At 38.7% G+C, this 18,414-nt stretch overlaps 1 protein-coding gene across 1 annotated transcript in view; it reads right to left on the bottom strand.

Annotated features, from left to right (window-relative positions):
- Positions 1 to 18,414, bottom strand: part of LOC117521141 (piezo-type mechanosensitive ion channel component 2) — a 249,903-nt gene that overhangs the window by 161,827 nt on the left and 69,662 nt on the right. The window contains exons 5-8 of the mRNA XM_034182477.1: positions 17,281 to 17,443; positions 14,299 to 14,554; positions 13,890 to 14,103; positions 1,103 to 1,277 (exon numbers count right to left, since the gene is read on the bottom strand). Of these exons, the coding sequence (XP_034038368.1) occupies positions 1,103 to 1,277; positions 13,890 to 14,103; positions 14,299 to 14,554; positions 17,281 to 17,443 (808 nt within the window). The remainder of the gene's footprint in view (positions 1 to 1,102; positions 1,278 to 13,889; positions 14,104 to 14,298; positions 14,555 to 17,280; positions 17,444 to 18,414) is intronic.

The raw sequence follows: 18,414 nt of genomic DNA, 5'->3' as shown, positions 1-18,414 counted from the left end.
GACTGGGTTGCTTGACATGAGGACGTTTCGCTTCAAATCACAGAAGCTTCCTCAGCTAAAATTCTTGCTCTGGTAGTCTGACTTCTGTCTTGACTCTTGTAGAGAAGAATAAACCAGAAGCCAACAAAAGCTGGAGTTTTTTAACCTAACCAGACCCCACCTACCGAGAGGCTGACTGCTATAGGCTAGTGACTAAACAATAGCTCTAATTAGCACCTATTGTGCTTTAGTTAGCACTCTCCTAATGACAGGACGGAAGCCTCCCCTGATGGCTCCCTTGACGACTCTCTCCTGATGACGTGAATGACTCATTACCATGAACAAAAGACTGAAACTTCTTTGAGTACCACATTGTAAACAGGGGACAAAGCGTGTCTTGAGACCCGCTCCATGGTTAAGGCTGGGTTTCAGCTGTTTTACAAAGAATGCTTCCTTGACACCTCTCTCAAACCATTTCACAACAGTTGAAAGCAGTCAGCCTCTCGGTAGGTGGGGTCTGGTTAGGTTAAAAAACTCCAGCTTTTGTTGGCTTCTGGTTTATTCTTCTCTACAAGAGTCAAGACAGAAGTCAGACTACCAGAGCAAGAATTTTAGCTGAGGAAGCTTCTGTGATTTGAAGCGACACGTCCTCACGTCAAGCAACCCAGTCCAGTCAAAGATTCAAGCTTCTCTACTATGGAAACCACCTGGACAACTGAGAGCCTACACAGAAACAAGACAATAGGATATTAATAATTCATTAAACAACTGAAAATTATAAAGAACAAAATACTCATATGGCCGAGGATATGTTAGCAGTGTGTTATATTTTCAATTTGCAAACCATTTTTTGGTGCAACTTCATGTTGCTGAGTTGATGTGTTTTTTTTTGGGGGGGGGGGGGGGGGGGGTCTGCATTCAGTGTCACGGGCTCTATCAGTCATCATACATGTGCCCATACATAATTCTTTCATTGCAGAATTTTGACATACACAACAAAACCATCATAGAAGGTTTTGTTGATGCATTCAAACATGCTATTTTGACAAACATGCATGGCCACTCTATTGACACAGTTTACGATTCAGGTAAAAGTGCTGTGAACTAAATGGGCTGTTCTCACCATCAGCGGGTCGACGGTTTCCTGCAGCCAGATACGAATCAGCGTGGCAAGAGTGTAGTAGAGAATCAGCAGCATGATGGGATTGACAAAGTGGTACCACTTTAGATGCGGACTCACAATGAGCTTCCATGTGTGGGAGCAGTTGCTTTCAATAATGGGGGAAATGCCGAATAAACTGCAAAGAGACAAGGACAGAAAAATGTTGGAAGATAAGAACAGGCACTCCTGCCCAGGTACAAGTTGTCCGTGACTAATGGTCTACCCATAATGCTACGCCAGTGCAGTCATCTGCCGTGGGTCAGTCTGGTTTTTATTTTTCACAATATATGTCGATTTTCTTTCCCCACATGCTCAGTCCTAATTCGCAGGGCTGCAACAGATTTCATACCTGACAAAAAGAAAAATTTACACTCTGTTCTTTGAATTCTATCTCTGAAAAAATCTCAAAAACAAACCTCTGCCTTAAATCCATCTGCAGATAAGAGAAAGAAATAGGATCACTTCAGTTGTGTGCCCTGAGATGCACAAGTGTAAATCTTTTGTAAGCTACATTTCCTGATTAAACAAAGTCTGCCAGCATTTTCTCATTAGGAAGAACTGACCCAAACTCATCAATCAACAAATAAGAACACTTTCACTCAGAAAAGTGCAGTGTTTAATTTAACATAGGAGGCCCGGGGTTCTTAATCTTCAAGACTAATCAATACTACAAACAAAACCACGGCAGATGAGGAGATAAGGTGAAAAGTAAAAACTCCATCAGACCTGCAGGGTCACACTGTCTATACAAAGTAGTCTATACATTATACACGTTTTGACTGGATCAGTTTGCTTTAAAGGTGAAATGTTAACACATGATTTTATTACCTCCGCTAATGAAGTTGGGGGTTATGTTTTCACCCCTGTTTGCTTGTTTGTCTGTTTGTTTGTGAACAACCTGGAGCCCACAATTGTTCATATATAATGATGAAATTTTTGCTGAAGATTCATATCCTGTGATTTAACATAATCATTATAGGTCAAAGGTCAAAGTCAGGAAAACTCTTGGAAAAATCCCTGTCTTTAACATTGAACAGATTTTCAAAAATTCATACCTCTGTCCATAAGGTCCAATTTCTTGCATGATCGAGAGCTTTGAATTAATGAATGAATGAAAACTGTTTATTTCGAACATTTGATACAACAACAATTACAAGATAGATCAGTAAAGACAACAAAAAAGTTCCTACTGTGTACCCAACATGTCCGAAAAGGGGTAGGGTGAAGCATCAGCTTATTTATCCCTACCCCTTCTTCCCCACAACCAGTAATACCCTTTGCCACATATACACATAGATTCCTACACACCTAAACCGATATCAATATATATATATATATATACATATATATACACATACACATACATATATACATACACACATCAACATACATACACATATACATACACATATATACACATATACATATATACACATATATATACACAAACATAAATATACACCTACACATACCTACTTACATACAAAATACTATATATTTACAAGCCGAAGCAAAAAACAAAAACACCCTAACCCTCACTACCCTTCCTCCTCCCTATACCCAGAAAAAACATATTTTTGTACCGCTGTTTGAACTGGTTCATGCTTGGACATTGCTTGAGCCCCACTCCCAATCTGTTCCACATCCTCACCCCACAGACAGAAATACAGAAACCTTTTAATGTTGTTCGTGCCCACTGATGCTTTAAATTAAATTTCCCCCTCAGACTGTAATCCCCTGATCTGTTAAAAAACATATTTTTAATATTTGCTGGAAGTAAATTGTTTATTGCTTTATACACAATTTGTACTGTTTGAAAATGAACCAAGTCTGTGAATTTTAAGAATTTGGATTGTAAAAATAGTGGATTTGTATGATCTCTATAGCCAGTATTATGAATAATTCTTATAGCTCTTTTCTGCATTACTGATAGTGATTGTGTTGTACCTTTATAAGTATTACCCCATACCTCTGCACAGTACTGTAAATATGGTAAAACCAGTGAGCAGTAAAGAATGCGGAGTGAGTTGTGGTCCAGAATATGTTTCGCTTTGTTTAGAACTGAAATGCTTCTTGACAGTTTACTTTGTATATGTTTTATATGAGTCTTCCAGTTTATCTTATCATCTATTATCACCCCCAGAAACTTATTTTCATGTACCCTTTCAATATCTACCCCCTCGACTTGTAACTGAACCTGTATGTCTGTATTACAATAGCCAAATAACATGTATTTTGTTTTACTTAAGTTTAATGATAATTTGTTTCTGTCAAACCATATTTTCAATTTTCCCATTTCTATACTGATCCTCCTCAGTAACTCCTGCAAATCCCCCCCTGAACAAAAAATGCTTGTGTCATCTGCAAATAATACTAATTTTAATATTTAATATCCTAGCTTTGTGTAGGATGGTATCCTTTATCTTTATCGACTGACAAAGTTTGATCTGGATCTGATCCAGATTACTGATTGACAATGTATCTTTGTTTTGCTTTTGTAATATCTCATATATCCCATAGTATGCTGCCTTGTCAGTGACACAGACGAACTGTTTCCATACAGGAGCAAACTAGCATAATGCTACAAGAGCCACACCCACACAATGTATAATATTAATATAATGGCTTAATGTATAAATGGCTCCATGCTATGCACAAAGGGGGTCACACTATGTTCACGCCCACTGATCGGTATATAACACTGGATAGCTCATTGGCAGTATTTCTGAAGCAAATTGGATGCCATATTACCACTCACATTTACTGCTCCTGAAGGGTCTTTTCTACTGATCGTTAACCAGGCGCACACAATTTTATTCTTTGTGATTTTGCCAAAAAAATGCCTTCATGTGCAGCTATAAACTGCAAAAATTGCCAGTTCGAAGGCTGTGGACAAAGATTTCACCTGTGAGTATGACTGTAATGGAAAGTAATGAACAATAATTTAAAGAGTTCTATCCCTTATTCCAGCGTATAGGCACAGATAATAATAATAATAATAATAATAATAATAATAATAATAAGTGGCCTGTGTTTAGCCACATGTTGAGTTTTGTGGTGGATGAACAATTTTAAGACATTTGTTAGGTCTACTTGTGCATAGTTTTGGAGCTTTAGGCGTTGTTGCTACGAGCTTTATAATTAATATTACGCTGAAGCTTATATAGCTATGTGTAGTAAATATTGTCCTTGTTAGGGAAAACCAATTCTCCTGTAGGTAGTTAAGTGGTGTTTTATTCTTTCAGTGCAACTATTAAAATTCCACTATAGCTATATTATCCATCATGACATATCTATCCATCTATCCTATATATATATATATATATATATATATATATATATGATTAAAGAATCCTAATTTTTAGAATTGAGTATTCGTCCCAGGGAGATATGAGTAATTAAGAATAGAAGGGGAGAAAGTGTCAAAGTACTAAAGGACAGAAAGGAAATAAGTCTAATAATAATAATAATAGTAATAATAATAATAATAAATAGCTAATCATGGCAGACATAGATTAGGAGGGATGAATGTTACATTAACTGGAGAACAAAGGAAATGAGAGAATCAGCTCAGTTATTATTCAAAATTGTTGACATTCTAATAAGCCTTCTATGTGCGGGCCACATAACTTGGGAGTGGTAAGATGGCTGCCAGTTTGCCAATGAGTTTATCCAATATGCTAATCAGTATTATATACAGATCTGTGTTCACGCCTACTTTAAGCTGTTTTTACACCACAGCTCACTTTGGAGGGCAATGCATTGACTTTTTTCATCTATGCGTACAGCTGTTATGGATTAAATGAATAAAGTGAATTCTACACTGGTTTAATCCTCCATTTAGCAAGAGAATTTCAATTTAGTTTATACCAAGAGTGGGTGGAGACTCCATGCTATGCAGAAAGGGATTTACACAAGAGTTACGGTGTAGTTGCAGTGCTAGTGACACCGAGCTGATTTCAGAGCTATAGTACTTGTATATACACTAGTTCCCCTCGTCACACACACCCCGGCACCAACAACAGGTCCCAAGGACACCTGCAACAGACCTCAAGCTATACTGAAAAAATGGCAATTGTAGCTGCAAAACTACAGACTGCATATATACTGGACAATCCCTCATTGACATCATTCATAGGTTTTATGAACAGTGGTTTTGAAGCTTAAATGGATGATGCCATCTTGGCAGTGCCCAACTCCCAGCCAACCCATGAGTGGGTAATGAGTTAGACCATGGGCTAGACCGCCGTAACCTGGGCGAGATGAATGAAGCCCAATCACACCCCATTGCAGAGTTACCAAACACGCTACAGCTAACTGGCTAACTTTGGTTCTGGTGTTTTATGGAAGCATATTTTCTGAAGAGTGGGTGGTAGTTTTCATGATGGATGGCTTGGGTGCAGGAATTAAAAATTATGACCAGCTTATTGCCACAAGTGGAGCCACCAGTGGAGATAATGTCACCAAGTTACCGATGTGTCAGTGCAAACGGTGCAAACATACAAATTAAATGATACAAACATTTCACTCAACAGAAATAATGGAGGCAGACTTCTTAGATTTTTTCTGTTAGGACAATTAAACACACAAGCCATATTTTACACATATTTAATGATCAGACACAATCGGCCCACAAAAGACAGCAGCCACTGCTCACAACCAAGGCTACTGGTTATCCGCTGGTACACACTAGCTGTCATTCAAAATTACCTCTAACTTTTTCATAACTTCATGGCTTAATATATCTTAAACTGATGAGTTATTAAAAAAAAAGGGGGGGGGGAACTAGCTACACAGACCAAAACTGGTTTTGTACCAGGCTGTAAACATGTTTATTTTTGCTCCAAAGTTGGGGATTTTAACATGGTGGTCTACGGGAGTGACTCACTTTTGGAGCCAGTCTCAAGCAGCCACTCAAGGAACTGCAGGATTTATCACATCTGTGTTTACTTCATTTCATCAGACCATTGGGACTTGTGTGAAACTGAGGTAGGAGATATGGAAGAAACAAGACAAAATACATTCAGGGCTCTTCCTGTGTCACTCTAGAATGTTAGCTGTGACTGTCCTTTTTTTTAGAAGATCTCGCTTTACCCCGATCCACAGTGCGGCAAACAACGTTTGTAGTACAAAGAATGAAACATAATTCAGTTGATTTCCCCTCAGTAGAACAAGAGCCCTGAACAGGAATTCCGCTGACGTATATCAGTGACAACCACACAGATTTAAAAGCCTCCCGAGTCTTTATTTTTTCTGCCATGTGTAAACGTTAACATCACTTCCCCTGCTTCCTGAAAGGTTTCTTCTTGCAGCTGGGGAAGGCCTGCTGGTCACATGACTGGGGACTTCCATTGTAAGGCGGACAGACAGGACGTGAAGTGGAAGCGCCCAGGTCTCTCAGCGGCTTCACTCATCAGTGACCCCACAGAACATCTGAATCACTGTCAACAGCTACAATTAGGGCAGCAACTGAGGTGGCAATAGGAGCTGCTCATATTTATGGGTGTAACAGTTTTCCTCCTGACAGAAGGTGTGTGCAGAGGAAGAAGACTGGAGTTGAAAAGAATGTGGTGCATTTATCATCGTTGTTCTTCTGAGAGTGACCAAATTCGAGTCAGAGCCATAATAAAGTTTCAAAACTTAGATCTGAAAATACCTGAACAATTCTTAGTTTAATGGAGGCATTAATTTTCCATGATAATTTAGAATACGCCAAAAATTCCCATTGACAATTTCCAGTTCACACCAGTTAATTATTACACCCCAAATATTTATGTCTTAATAGTGGCTGAAGAACTCCAATGGTACCAAAGTTTGTTTTTTTTTTTTTTAAGTCAATGCATCAGAGTGTGAAGCAGGTGTCACACTGTGATGGACCGATGAAATGTATGAGCAACAGAAACAAAATTTTGATAACCGTTTGTGCCTGTTTTTGGCCTGTACAAATCCTTTTCTTATTATGCATTTCTTGTCAGCTGATGTATGGCAAGTCCATTGAAAAATTTTGTGCATGCTCAAAACTTTGAGCAGACATCAGATGGAGACCTTCTCTGGTGGTTGCATGTTTGTTTACTGTTTTGTACTGTATGTAGCTTGCCGGGGACATCCGGTAGATATAAGTTTTATCCGCGCATTATCTGCTTGTCTTCTGTTCATTACCAGAAGCACTGTGCACACACATTCAGCGGTTGTCCACTCATTCCATTAGCGTGCCAAATCCACTGGAGGAAGATGAATTAGGTGATTTTTGCCACAAAATATTTTAATCCATTAAAAATCAGTTTACTCGGTCCATCACAGTGTGACAACACCCAAGACGAAACCTGTCAATGGAAGACTCTGTTCTCATATTATTTGACAGCTCAGCTGAGAGAATGGGACACAAGGTTTCTCCAAGGCAGCTTTGGCTTTCATAGCTGTAAATAGCCTCGGTTTTGACACCCAGCAGCATAGCTCTCAAACAAGAAACCAAAACATCAATAAAACAGCAAGGGCGCTGAGACAACAGCCAGAGTGCTGCTGACTGCTGAGGTCCAAAAGCTCCACCATCATTAACACAGGATTCCTTGAAAAGAGGGACGTCATACAAATTATTTGAAAGACTGAACAGAGAAAGAAATACTCCACAAAGGCATAGTTTGGACTATGTATGACTAAATGTTATGGAGTTATGGGGTAAAAACAGCAAGAATGGTGACAAAGGTCCATTTCAGTTTGTACAGGGGTCAAAAGTTAATGTTGCTTAATAAATGGAATAGTTTTGACTTTGTAGGTGGAATTCTTTCCCATTCTTACTTGATGTATGACTTCAGTTGTTCAACAGTCCAGGGTCTCCGTTGTCATATTTTGCGCTTCATAATGCGCCACAGATTTTCAATGGGTGACAGGTCTGGACTGCAGGCAGGCCAATTTAGTACCCGCACTCTTTTACTACGAAGCCACGCTGTTGTAACACATGCAGAATGTGACTTGGCATTATCTTGCTGAAATAAGCAGGGACATCCCTGAAAAAGACATTGTTTGGATGGCAGCATGTGTTGCTCCAAAACCTGGATGTACCTTTCAGGATTGATGGTGCCATCACAGATGTGTAAGTTGCCCATGCCATGGGCACTAACACACCCCCATACCATCACAGATGCTGGCTTTTGAACTTAGCACTGGTAACAATCTGGATGGTCTTTATCCTCTTTTGTCCGGAGGACACGATGTCCATGATTTACAAAAACAATTTGAAATGTGGACTCATCAGACTACAGCACACTTTTCCACTTTGCGTCTGTCCATTTCAAATGAGCTCGGGCCCAGAGAAGGTGGCGGCGTTTCTGGATGTTGTTGATGTGTGGCTTTCGCTTTGCATGGTAGAGTTTTAACGTGCACTTGTAGATGTAGCGACAAACTGTGCTAACTGACCATGGTTTCCTGAAGTATTCCTGAGCCCACGCGATAAGATCCTTTACACAATGATATCGGTTTTTCGTGCAGTGCCGCCTAAGGGATTGAAGGTCACGGGCATTCAAAGTTGGTTTTCGGCCGTGCCGCTTACATGTAAAAAGTTCTCCCGAGTCTCTGAATTTTCTGATGACATTATAGACTGTAGATGATGGAATCCCTACATTTCTTGCAACTGAATGTTGAGAAACATTGTTCTTAAACTGTTGGACTATTTTTTCATGCAGTTGTTCACAAAGTGGTGATCCTCACCCCATCTTTGCTTGTGAACAGCTGAGACTTTTGGGGATGCTTCTTTTATACCCAATCACGAGTGTCCTCAGTTCCCAAATGCTTATTGAGTGTTGTAAGAAGGAAAGATAATGTAACACAGTGGTAAACATACCACTGTCCCAGCTCTTTTGAAACGTGTTGCAGGCATCCATTTCAAAATGCAAATATTTGCATAAAACAATAAGGTTTATCAGTTTGAACATTAAATATCTTGTCTTTGTGGTGTTTTCAATTGAATATAGGTTGAAGAGGATTTGCAAATCATTGTATTCTGTTTTTATTTACATTTTAAACAACGTCCCAACTTCATTGGAATTGGGGTTGTAACTCAACCAATAACTTGCATCACTTTTTACCAAAATTAGTGCAACTTTAACATTTGGCCCCTGTACAAACTGAAATTGACCTTTGTCACCATTCAGCCTGTTTTTACCCCAAAACCCCAAAACATTCAGTCACAGATTGTCCACACTATACCTTTTTGGAAGCTTTATAATCAGACAAATAATTTGGTATACTTTTCAATATGATTAGAATATCTTTTAATTTTGACCCCTGTCTAATTGTTCAATTGACCCCTACCTGGCTGTCTATTGAGAATTCAAGTGGCCAATCATTTTGTTTGTTTGTTTGTTTTTTTCCCAAAAGAGTAATGTCTGAGGAGTACTTGTGCTGCATTTAACTGGCATTTAGAAAATAAACATCATCCTTTGCATTCCAGGCTGTCAGAGAAAAACAATTGAGCTTAGCGACCTGTGAGGTACTTTTTCTTCTGCTGCAGAGTTTGTATTTATTACAATGGTGACCGACATGTGTCGGCAAGATGTGCAGCAGTGTGGCTCGACTCCAATCGCAGCGTTTCACTACTGCAGACACAGATAGCTGATTGTCTCTTTTCTCATGCATAATAAAACAACACTGGTTGTACGGAAGAGCCTAAAAGCTGTCCATCTAATCGATTTGCTGTGAGTAGGTGTTTGATATATCTACTCTCCAGCTGGAGAGTAGATATATTTCCTTTTCCTTTGGCCTTCTTGTTTGCAACAATTGTAAATATTTATCATCATTTAAACAAACTTGCCGTCTGCACAGTAAATAGTCTAACTCTGACTGTCGAGCACTCTCATCACATGTATATTCTTGTTATTCAGAAATTGCGTTGTATTCGGAAGAGTTTGTGCTGTACATGCAGAGAAATGTTGCTTCTTAATGATATGTCACATAGATTTGCATTGTCCCTGTGGTGAGAAAGGTCTTTTTTTTTTTTTACTTCACACTACAAATGTAACATGTCAATGAGCCAAACTGCCTCAAATCACACTCTCTTTTCTTCAAACATCCAACAAAAGTGACAATAGAGGATAAGCATCTAATTTTGGTATCTTTCTGTGTATAGAACATTTGCTGGCTGCTGTTAAAGAGACTCTGTGCATCATCTTTTGATTCAATATGTCAAATTCTGTGCACACACTTTTGAGTCACAATTTGAGGGAAATAAAACTATAGTGTACTGTATTGTATTGGCTTGAATATAAGAGACCACCCACCTACATCCAACCCCCATTACACACACACACACACACACACTTTTGAGAAACATTTTTGGAAAAAAAAAAGATGAGACCTTGTTTGTGAAAAAGAAAAGACTTGCATTTAAAAAATAATGCTCATAAAAGCACACTGAATGGACTGGATACACCAGCATGAACTCCAAAAATTTCTTGTATATTGGTATTGTCAAGTATGTCGGTAGTAGGGTTGAGCCAGATAAAGCATTTCTGACAAACACGAGCAAGATCTGAATAAAACTCATCAATATCTGTGTTCGTGCTGAAGGAAAATTGTCATTGGCTAACTGACTGTCTTCATACTCTGTGATTGGCTAGTCACACACAGCGCCCACCCCTCCCTACAGAGACAGGTCTCTCTACAGCTTGTCACACACACACACACACACACACACACACACACACACACACACACACACACACACACACACACACACACACACACACACACACACACACACACACACACACACACACACACACACACACACAATCTCTCTCTGTGCTTCGCTGGAACCTGCCTCACGTTGCTCTGTCAGTACTCTAAGTTTTCCTCAGCTCGCCTCTTTTTCAGTTTGTCTGATATTTAAAGTTACTGGGTGAACTTGTTTCGTATCATACGCGGTGCTTTTGACAAGACAGAGTTAAAAAAGGGCTCGTGTTGCTTCGGACACTGCCTCCACTCCAGTCGGATTTTTATTTATTTATTTTTTTTAACCGTTTGCTTGCTCTTCGTTTTGTTGGTGATATAAAGTCAGTTGGAAAACTTTGCTCATACTGAACTGCTTTTGATAAGAATACAGTGAAAAAGGTTGACATATTATTTCTCTGTTTGCCATCACTGGATGTTTGCATGAATCACCAAGTTGACACAGATCATTAAAAAATAAACAGTCTTACTTACACACATACACACATGTAACTGAACACACAAAGTAGCCTATATTAATATTTTTATTGTATATGGCTGCATGCAGTATCTGACACTTTCTCACTGCAGTTCATAAAAATAAACTGATCAGTTGAACAACCTCTCTCCCTCTTATACAGTCACACACACATGCACACACAGACAGTCATGCACACACAGACACAGATGTACACACAGACACAGACAGACATACATGCATGCAAAGACACAGACGCATGCACACCTGCAATATTGTTTAATTTTGTCTGGAAAAAATGCCAAGAACGTTAGGTAGTGAAAATAAATAAATAATTGAGAAAAAAAAAATCAGAAAGTGGTATTGAGTATGAGAACTCTTGTTCATGCATACTTAGTAGTTCATAATTTCCTACTACACTGAATGTCAATTCTGAGGCTGTTCTGTTATTCATTCATACACTTAAGAATATTCATGTTCTGAGTTTATAAAAAAACTTGTTCTGTAAAACAGTTCCTTTACTATTATGATCAAAAACACTGACTCTCAATTCTGAGGCTGTTCTGTAAATATTAATTCATACACTTAAGAATATTCATGTTCTGAGTTCATAAAAAAAAACTTGTTCTGCAAACAGTTCTCTTACTTTTGTGATCAAAAACATTGATTTGAATCTCAATTTTGAGGCTGTTCTGTAAATAGTTTTCAAATAATAAATATAGCAACTTCTGATAAATCCATATCAATTTCAGACTTAAACTAATGTACTGATTTAAGTCCCAGCCATTTTGGGTTAAACCATGCCCACTTCCGGTTTAGGCTCTGCCCACTACGAGTACAGATACGGATAAAGATAATTTAGATGGCTGAACAGATACAGATACTGACAGTGGTGTACCCGCTCATCCCTAGTTGGTAGCATGGCCTAAGCAGGGGGTCACCCCTTTGAGTCTGGTCTGCTTGAGGTTTTTTCCCCAAATCATCAGAGGGAGTTTTTCCTCATCACTGTCACCTGTGTGCTTGCTCTAGGGCAGGTGTCACCAACCTTGTTCCTGGAGGACACCTGCCCTGCATGTTTTCTAACTCTCTCTGATTCACTCCCAGACAATTAACTCTATCAGGTGGGCTCAGCCAACAACAGCTGGAATACACCATTTAAAAAAAACAAAACAGGTGTGATTTAAGTAGGTTGATGTGAAAAACAGGCAGGGCAGGGGCTCTCCAGGAACAGGGTCGGTGACCCCTGCTTTGTGACTTCATCATCAGTCAGTCACAAATACTGACCATTATGAGCTTTTGTTCAAATCTGTATCTCAGGAGTCCCAAACCTGTTCCTGGAGAGCCCCTGCCCTGTATGTTTTCCATGTCAATCTACTCAAGTCACAGCTGTTTTTCTTCAAGTGGTGTCTTCCAGCTGTTGACTGGCTGAGCACACCTGATAGTTAATTGCCTGGGAGAGGATCAGGGAGAGATAGAAAACATGCAGGGCAGGTGCCCTCCAGGAACAGGTTTGGTGACCCCTGCTCTAGGGGTTGGTAAGGTTAGACCTTACATGTGTGAAGCACCTTGAGGCAGTTTTGCTGTGATTTGGAGCTACATAAATGAAATACATTGAAATTGACTGAATGAGGAAAAATAGGCTAGACTGCATAATGCAGTCATGCAATAAACAGCAGTGAAAGAAAACATCCAAACTGGCTAACCTTGGCTCCTTATATCATCAGTCAACTTTCTGCACTATCACTGAGTGCTTGGACCCTAACAAGATGTTTCTACGGAGGGTTGCTGCAGAGTTCTGATGTCAATAAAGGTAGAGGGGGGAAATATATAGCACACGACGCTGCGTGATTCTGCTGCTCGCTTTATTCAGATAATATTTCTCTGAAAGCAGTTTGAGTGGTGAAAATAACATGGGGTCATTGTTTAAATAAAATTGAGGGGGCAGGGAACAGGAGCCGCTTCATGCCAGTAGCAGCAATCATGGAGGAGTTCACTCTGACACGAGAACAGAAGTACAAGTACTCCCAGGAGAACAGTAACTAATGGTAAATAATTGTGTGTTATTTGTAAATGTGTTATGCTGATTCTTTTGGTGATGTTGTTAAAGTTGTGCAAATAAGTGATTGTTGTATTAAAATGCAGAAATGCAATTTTATGCATCATGATTGTAAATTGCACCTCACACCATGGACTTTTGCCTGTTTTTAGCAGCTGTGGATAGTTGTCAATAAAATGTTGTGCAAGACACAGATGCTACTTTCAAGGGTTTCTGTCACTGCTTACTGCTGTGTATGTATATGAAATGTAAGAGCCCAGCCTGTGATTATAGGAAAACCCCTGTCTTATATTCAGGCCAATACAGTGTATTAACACTCAACAATTAGATAATTCATTTAAAAAACAGTGTGATTTAGAATGACTGCAGGTTACATTATAAATTGCCCAGTATTTCAACATTACACCTCAAACAAGAAATAACAGGAAAAGGTACACCTGTTAAAACATAATATTTGTATTATTGAGCCACTGTTTTACTGTGTGTTGTTCTGGAGGGTGACTGTGTCTGACCTAATGTAGCTGTCGCTTGGTGGGATGGAATCCTGAAAGAACTGGAACTGGTAGAGGTAGAGGACAATGAGGTGGCCAGCACTGAAGATGGCCATAAGAACACACATGCAGCTAAAGATGAGGTTGTCAAATGTGTGGCATAGGGACCACCAGGTGCACAGGAACAGAAAAACAAAGAAGTAGACAGCCGATGTCAATGAGGGTAGCATCATGCCTGCAAACACAAACACAGTTGAGATTGAGACAAAATCAGCTAAATGGAACTAAAAACAAACACTCATCTTTTGTTTTAAACCAGTAAATGGCCGGTTTAATGCCTAAAATACTATACATGACACAAAAATATATACTAAATCAGGTTTGTAGAAAATTAACAAATAATCAAGCAGAAAGAGGACATGCTGATCACCTGTCAGGCCTAACAAAATGGTGACCACCACCTGTCCTGCAGTGCTGATCAGGTTCCCAATAATCTCCTTCACTCTGGATGCAACCTCAGCTACAATCCGCAAGATCTTCATCTTGGTGCTTTCCTTTGCCTCCTCCTCCTCCTCTTCCTCCTCAACCGGGTGCTCATCCTCCTCATCCTCCTCAGCCTCGTACCCAGCTTCAAAGTCCTCATCTAGCAGGATGTTATCTTCCAGGCTCAGCTTTTCCTCTTCTTCCTAGACAATGCAACAGAATGGCAGATGGTTCAGTATTGAAAGACGAACGGTGCCGTTTTGAGGTCAGAGCTCTCCATGGTCCTGACAGCCATCTCATGCAGGTAGCACAAGCACAAATATGTGTTTGTACTGACATGTAAATCTTTCTTATGTCTTATTGTTTATTATTATATATATCCCTTTTTCCTTGAGCTGCTTGGGTGGGTAGGGAGAGTTCCCATGGGATAAAAAAAGCTTTTCAACCTACCATCCCTGGTTCTCAAGACCAGGTAAATAAGTGGCTCTACTCTACTATTTTCTACTCTTCTATTTTACTCTTCCTTTAAGATATTTATACATACCTTAGTATACTAACATAGTTCCACCTTAGAACTGGAATATAATATATAAGATATACCTTACTAAATTTTCATGTACAGTACGGTAAAGATCTCGCCTGTGCAGTGACTGCACATTCCTGCCTACTGGCTACTAGAGAACTTATTAAAGATGAGAAGCTGAGAAGGTGCAACATTTTCCACTTGAACCACTTGCAGGCTCTAAATCAAATTCAGCCAGTTGGCTGGATTTATTCCATATCCTGTGTGACTTGTTGTCCCTACAGTGTCAATTAAACAAATCACTGTCATCACAAATGGGTAATTCACTGTAATACTTTACATAACACATTCTTTGGAAAGATTAATGGAAGGAATTGGGGGATAGGTGTCCCTCACTAGTCTCCTTCTTGCACAGTCACTCAGTTTTTGAGAGCTACCTAACTACCAAACAGTAAAATACTGTTTGTATTTCTTAATGATTGATGTAAATGACATCAAAGACATATTCAGTCACTTGGAAATGTACATGTATCCATCTCCTGACTGATGTAATGAAAACCTGGTGTGAAAGTGACCATTTACTGTAAATTCATCAGAGGGTGGCAATAACCATATCCAGCATACATTTTATATCTGTTTTTTTTTTTTTTTAGTTTATGAAAACATTTTGCAGTGTTGTTTCTGTTCAGTAACTCTGGATGTTTAGTTTTATTATGTTAACTCTACATAACTGGTTTGCTCTCATTTATTTGTGAAGGTAAGTGAAGAAGCCAGGCTTCAGCTTAGTGTTCTCACTACGCCAAGGGAAGTACAACCTGAGGAAAATACTTTGTTTTTCTTTTCCTTCAGATTTCTCTTTATGAAAACTGCAGTTAAAATAAGTACTTCTTTTGGGGCATTTGTAGTTACTTTTGTTTTAATGTTAATTTTTATGTTTTTGTTGTCTTGCATGCTACATGTACGTGCCTCACGTACACGTTTTGGACCGTTGCATTCTTTAAATAAACAAAAAAACAAACTGGTCTTTAGAGGGGTTGTCTTGGTCTATGATGCAAAGGCTTTCTAGTGTCAGATAATATGAAAACACAAGTTAGAGTGGTGTGAAAAAGTGTTTGCCCCCTTGAGCTTTTGCATGTTAGAAATTTTTTAGGACATCAAAAAATAAAACAAAAAAATTCAGGCTTTGTATATTAAAATTTCTCAAATTCTACCCTTTAAACTGACAGTGAAAAGTAATCTCAACACAATACATTAAACCACCATGAAGTAAAAGAAATCAAAATCTAAAAGCCAAAATGATGGTGTGAATGGTGTGAAAATGATGGTGTGAATAAGTAAATGCCCCCTTTCATATAGTACATATAACCCATCACTTTTATGCAAAACTTGCATTGTGCACAATTTCTTCAATCACAGCCACAGAGGCCTATAACTTCTTCAGAGTTGTCTGGGTGTCTTGGTGGCTTTCTTCTTAATCTCCTTCTTGCACAGTCACTTGGTTTTTGAGAACTGTCAACTCCACACAGATTTACCATAGAGTACTATACTGTTTGTATTTCTTCATAATTCATGTACATAAAGTCCAAGATATAATCAGTGTCTTGAGAATGTTGATGTATCCATCCCTTGACTTGCTCAAAGAAAACTGAATGTAAAAGTGATGGCTTACATGTGCTATACTAAAGGGGGCACCACTTATTCACACCATCATTTGGGCTTTTAGATTCTTTTAATTCATGATGTAGAGATTACTTTTCACTGTGAGTTTAAAGGGCATAGTTTTAATTTTTTATATACAAAGCCTGAATTTTTTGTTTTGTTTTTTGATGTCCTTAAAGATTTGTAACATGTAAAAGCTCAAGGGGGCAAACACTTTTTCCACGCTGTATGTGCTTGATCACATCTCAGTTTAAACCTAAAACAAATCTAGAAGAGCACAAGTGGATTTGTAATTTAGAAGATGTCAGCACTAAGCACAAAAACATAACTGTGGCTTTCGGACACAAGCAAAAAAACAAAACAAAACCTTGCTTTGCTCACTTTTTCTAATTTATTAAGCTGGACAGGGACAAAGATGAAGTGGAATGACATTAAATCACTTCCCTCTATTGTTACTTCAGCAAGTACCAACTTTTATTTTCCATTTTGCAGTAATGCTATAATATTGAGTAAATCTCTGAAATGTCACTTCCAAAACAAATTACTTCTTTACTGCATACATTAAATTCCAGAAGATACACCTACATGTTATTGATTCATTTGATACGCTGTCTTAATGAATGCCTTAACATCGAACTGATCCAAAAACTTTGTTCATCTGCCTCGCATATCTGTCAATATGTGCACGATACTGCACATTTGTGTGCTTCAAAGTTCTATCGCCACAAATGAACAAATCAAACCCACTTGTTCCTCTGCTTCAAAGTCAGCATTGTACTGGGCCATGTCCTCAGGCGGTCTCTTCTGGACCAGACTGCGACACAGCAGCCAGATAACCAAGCCAACCACGAACATGCCGATGTCAGGGATGAACACGCGGATGCCATTCCCTGCATCTGCACCGATCACACTAATGGGGACAAAAAGAAGACAGAGAATGTATGGTGATGGAAAACAACATTTTACTGCTGGTTTCACTAACACTGCAAAACTACAAACTCATTCTATTTACTGCATGCTGGTTCATATATGAACCATCATGCAGCATACAATTTAAATGACTACTTTAAATTTCAGCTGTTTTTCTTAATTTTATGTTATTTTAATTGTGTGAATTTAATTTTAATTGTTGTGTAACTTTTGCTGCGTCTTGGCCAGGACTCCCTTGCAAAAGAGGTTTTAAATCTCAATTGGACTTCCCTGGTTAAATAAAGGTTAAATAAAAATAAATAATAAATTAAATAAAATATACACTTGAAATTTTTCTTGTCGTTATTAATTTTCAAATTATTGTGAAAAATGTGTCTTTCAGAATGAAATAAATCAGCAGATAGATTAAAAGATATCAGTTCAACACACACAAACACCCACACCCACCCACACACAAAGTGATTACTATAGCCTCACAAACCACTCTGGGGCTTTGACTAAAAATGCATAGTGTCTCTGGGTGTGTTTTTTTTAAATTTGTGACTGTGTAGTGAGATCTGCCTGTTGTATTCTATATCAATTATTTCATAAAACGCCTGTTCAAATGAATTCATGGGAATCTGTCTCCCCCACTCCCACCCTCACCCCTTCATGACTCAAGTGACTTGAGTCATGACTTTTAATATGTGTGGTGTTGCATGCTTCAGCTTTTATATGGAGTACCACCCACTATAATTAAATCAATGGTTGCCAGTTTTAAACATGGTGCTATTAACGAGTGAGTAAAATTCCTTTCAGAAAAGGTTTTGAGAAAGTTTAAAGTAAAAGCATGTTTATTGCCTAGAAAAATCCAGTTTTAAAGCAAAAAATACTCATGTCTCAAGTGCATGCACATGTGCATGGTGATCTTGTCTTGTTTCATATCCTCAGTTTTTCAACTACAAAGACCAT

Source organism: Thalassophryne amazonica, chromosome 12, assembly GCF_902500255.1.
Source record: "Thalassophryne amazonica chromosome 12, fThaAma1.1, whole genome shotgun sequence".
Classification (NCBI taxonomy): domain Eukaryota; kingdom Metazoa; phylum Chordata; class Actinopteri; order Batrachoidiformes; family Batrachoididae; genus Thalassophryne; species Thalassophryne amazonica.
This window is presented reverse-complemented; position numbering and strand designations above follow the sequence as displayed.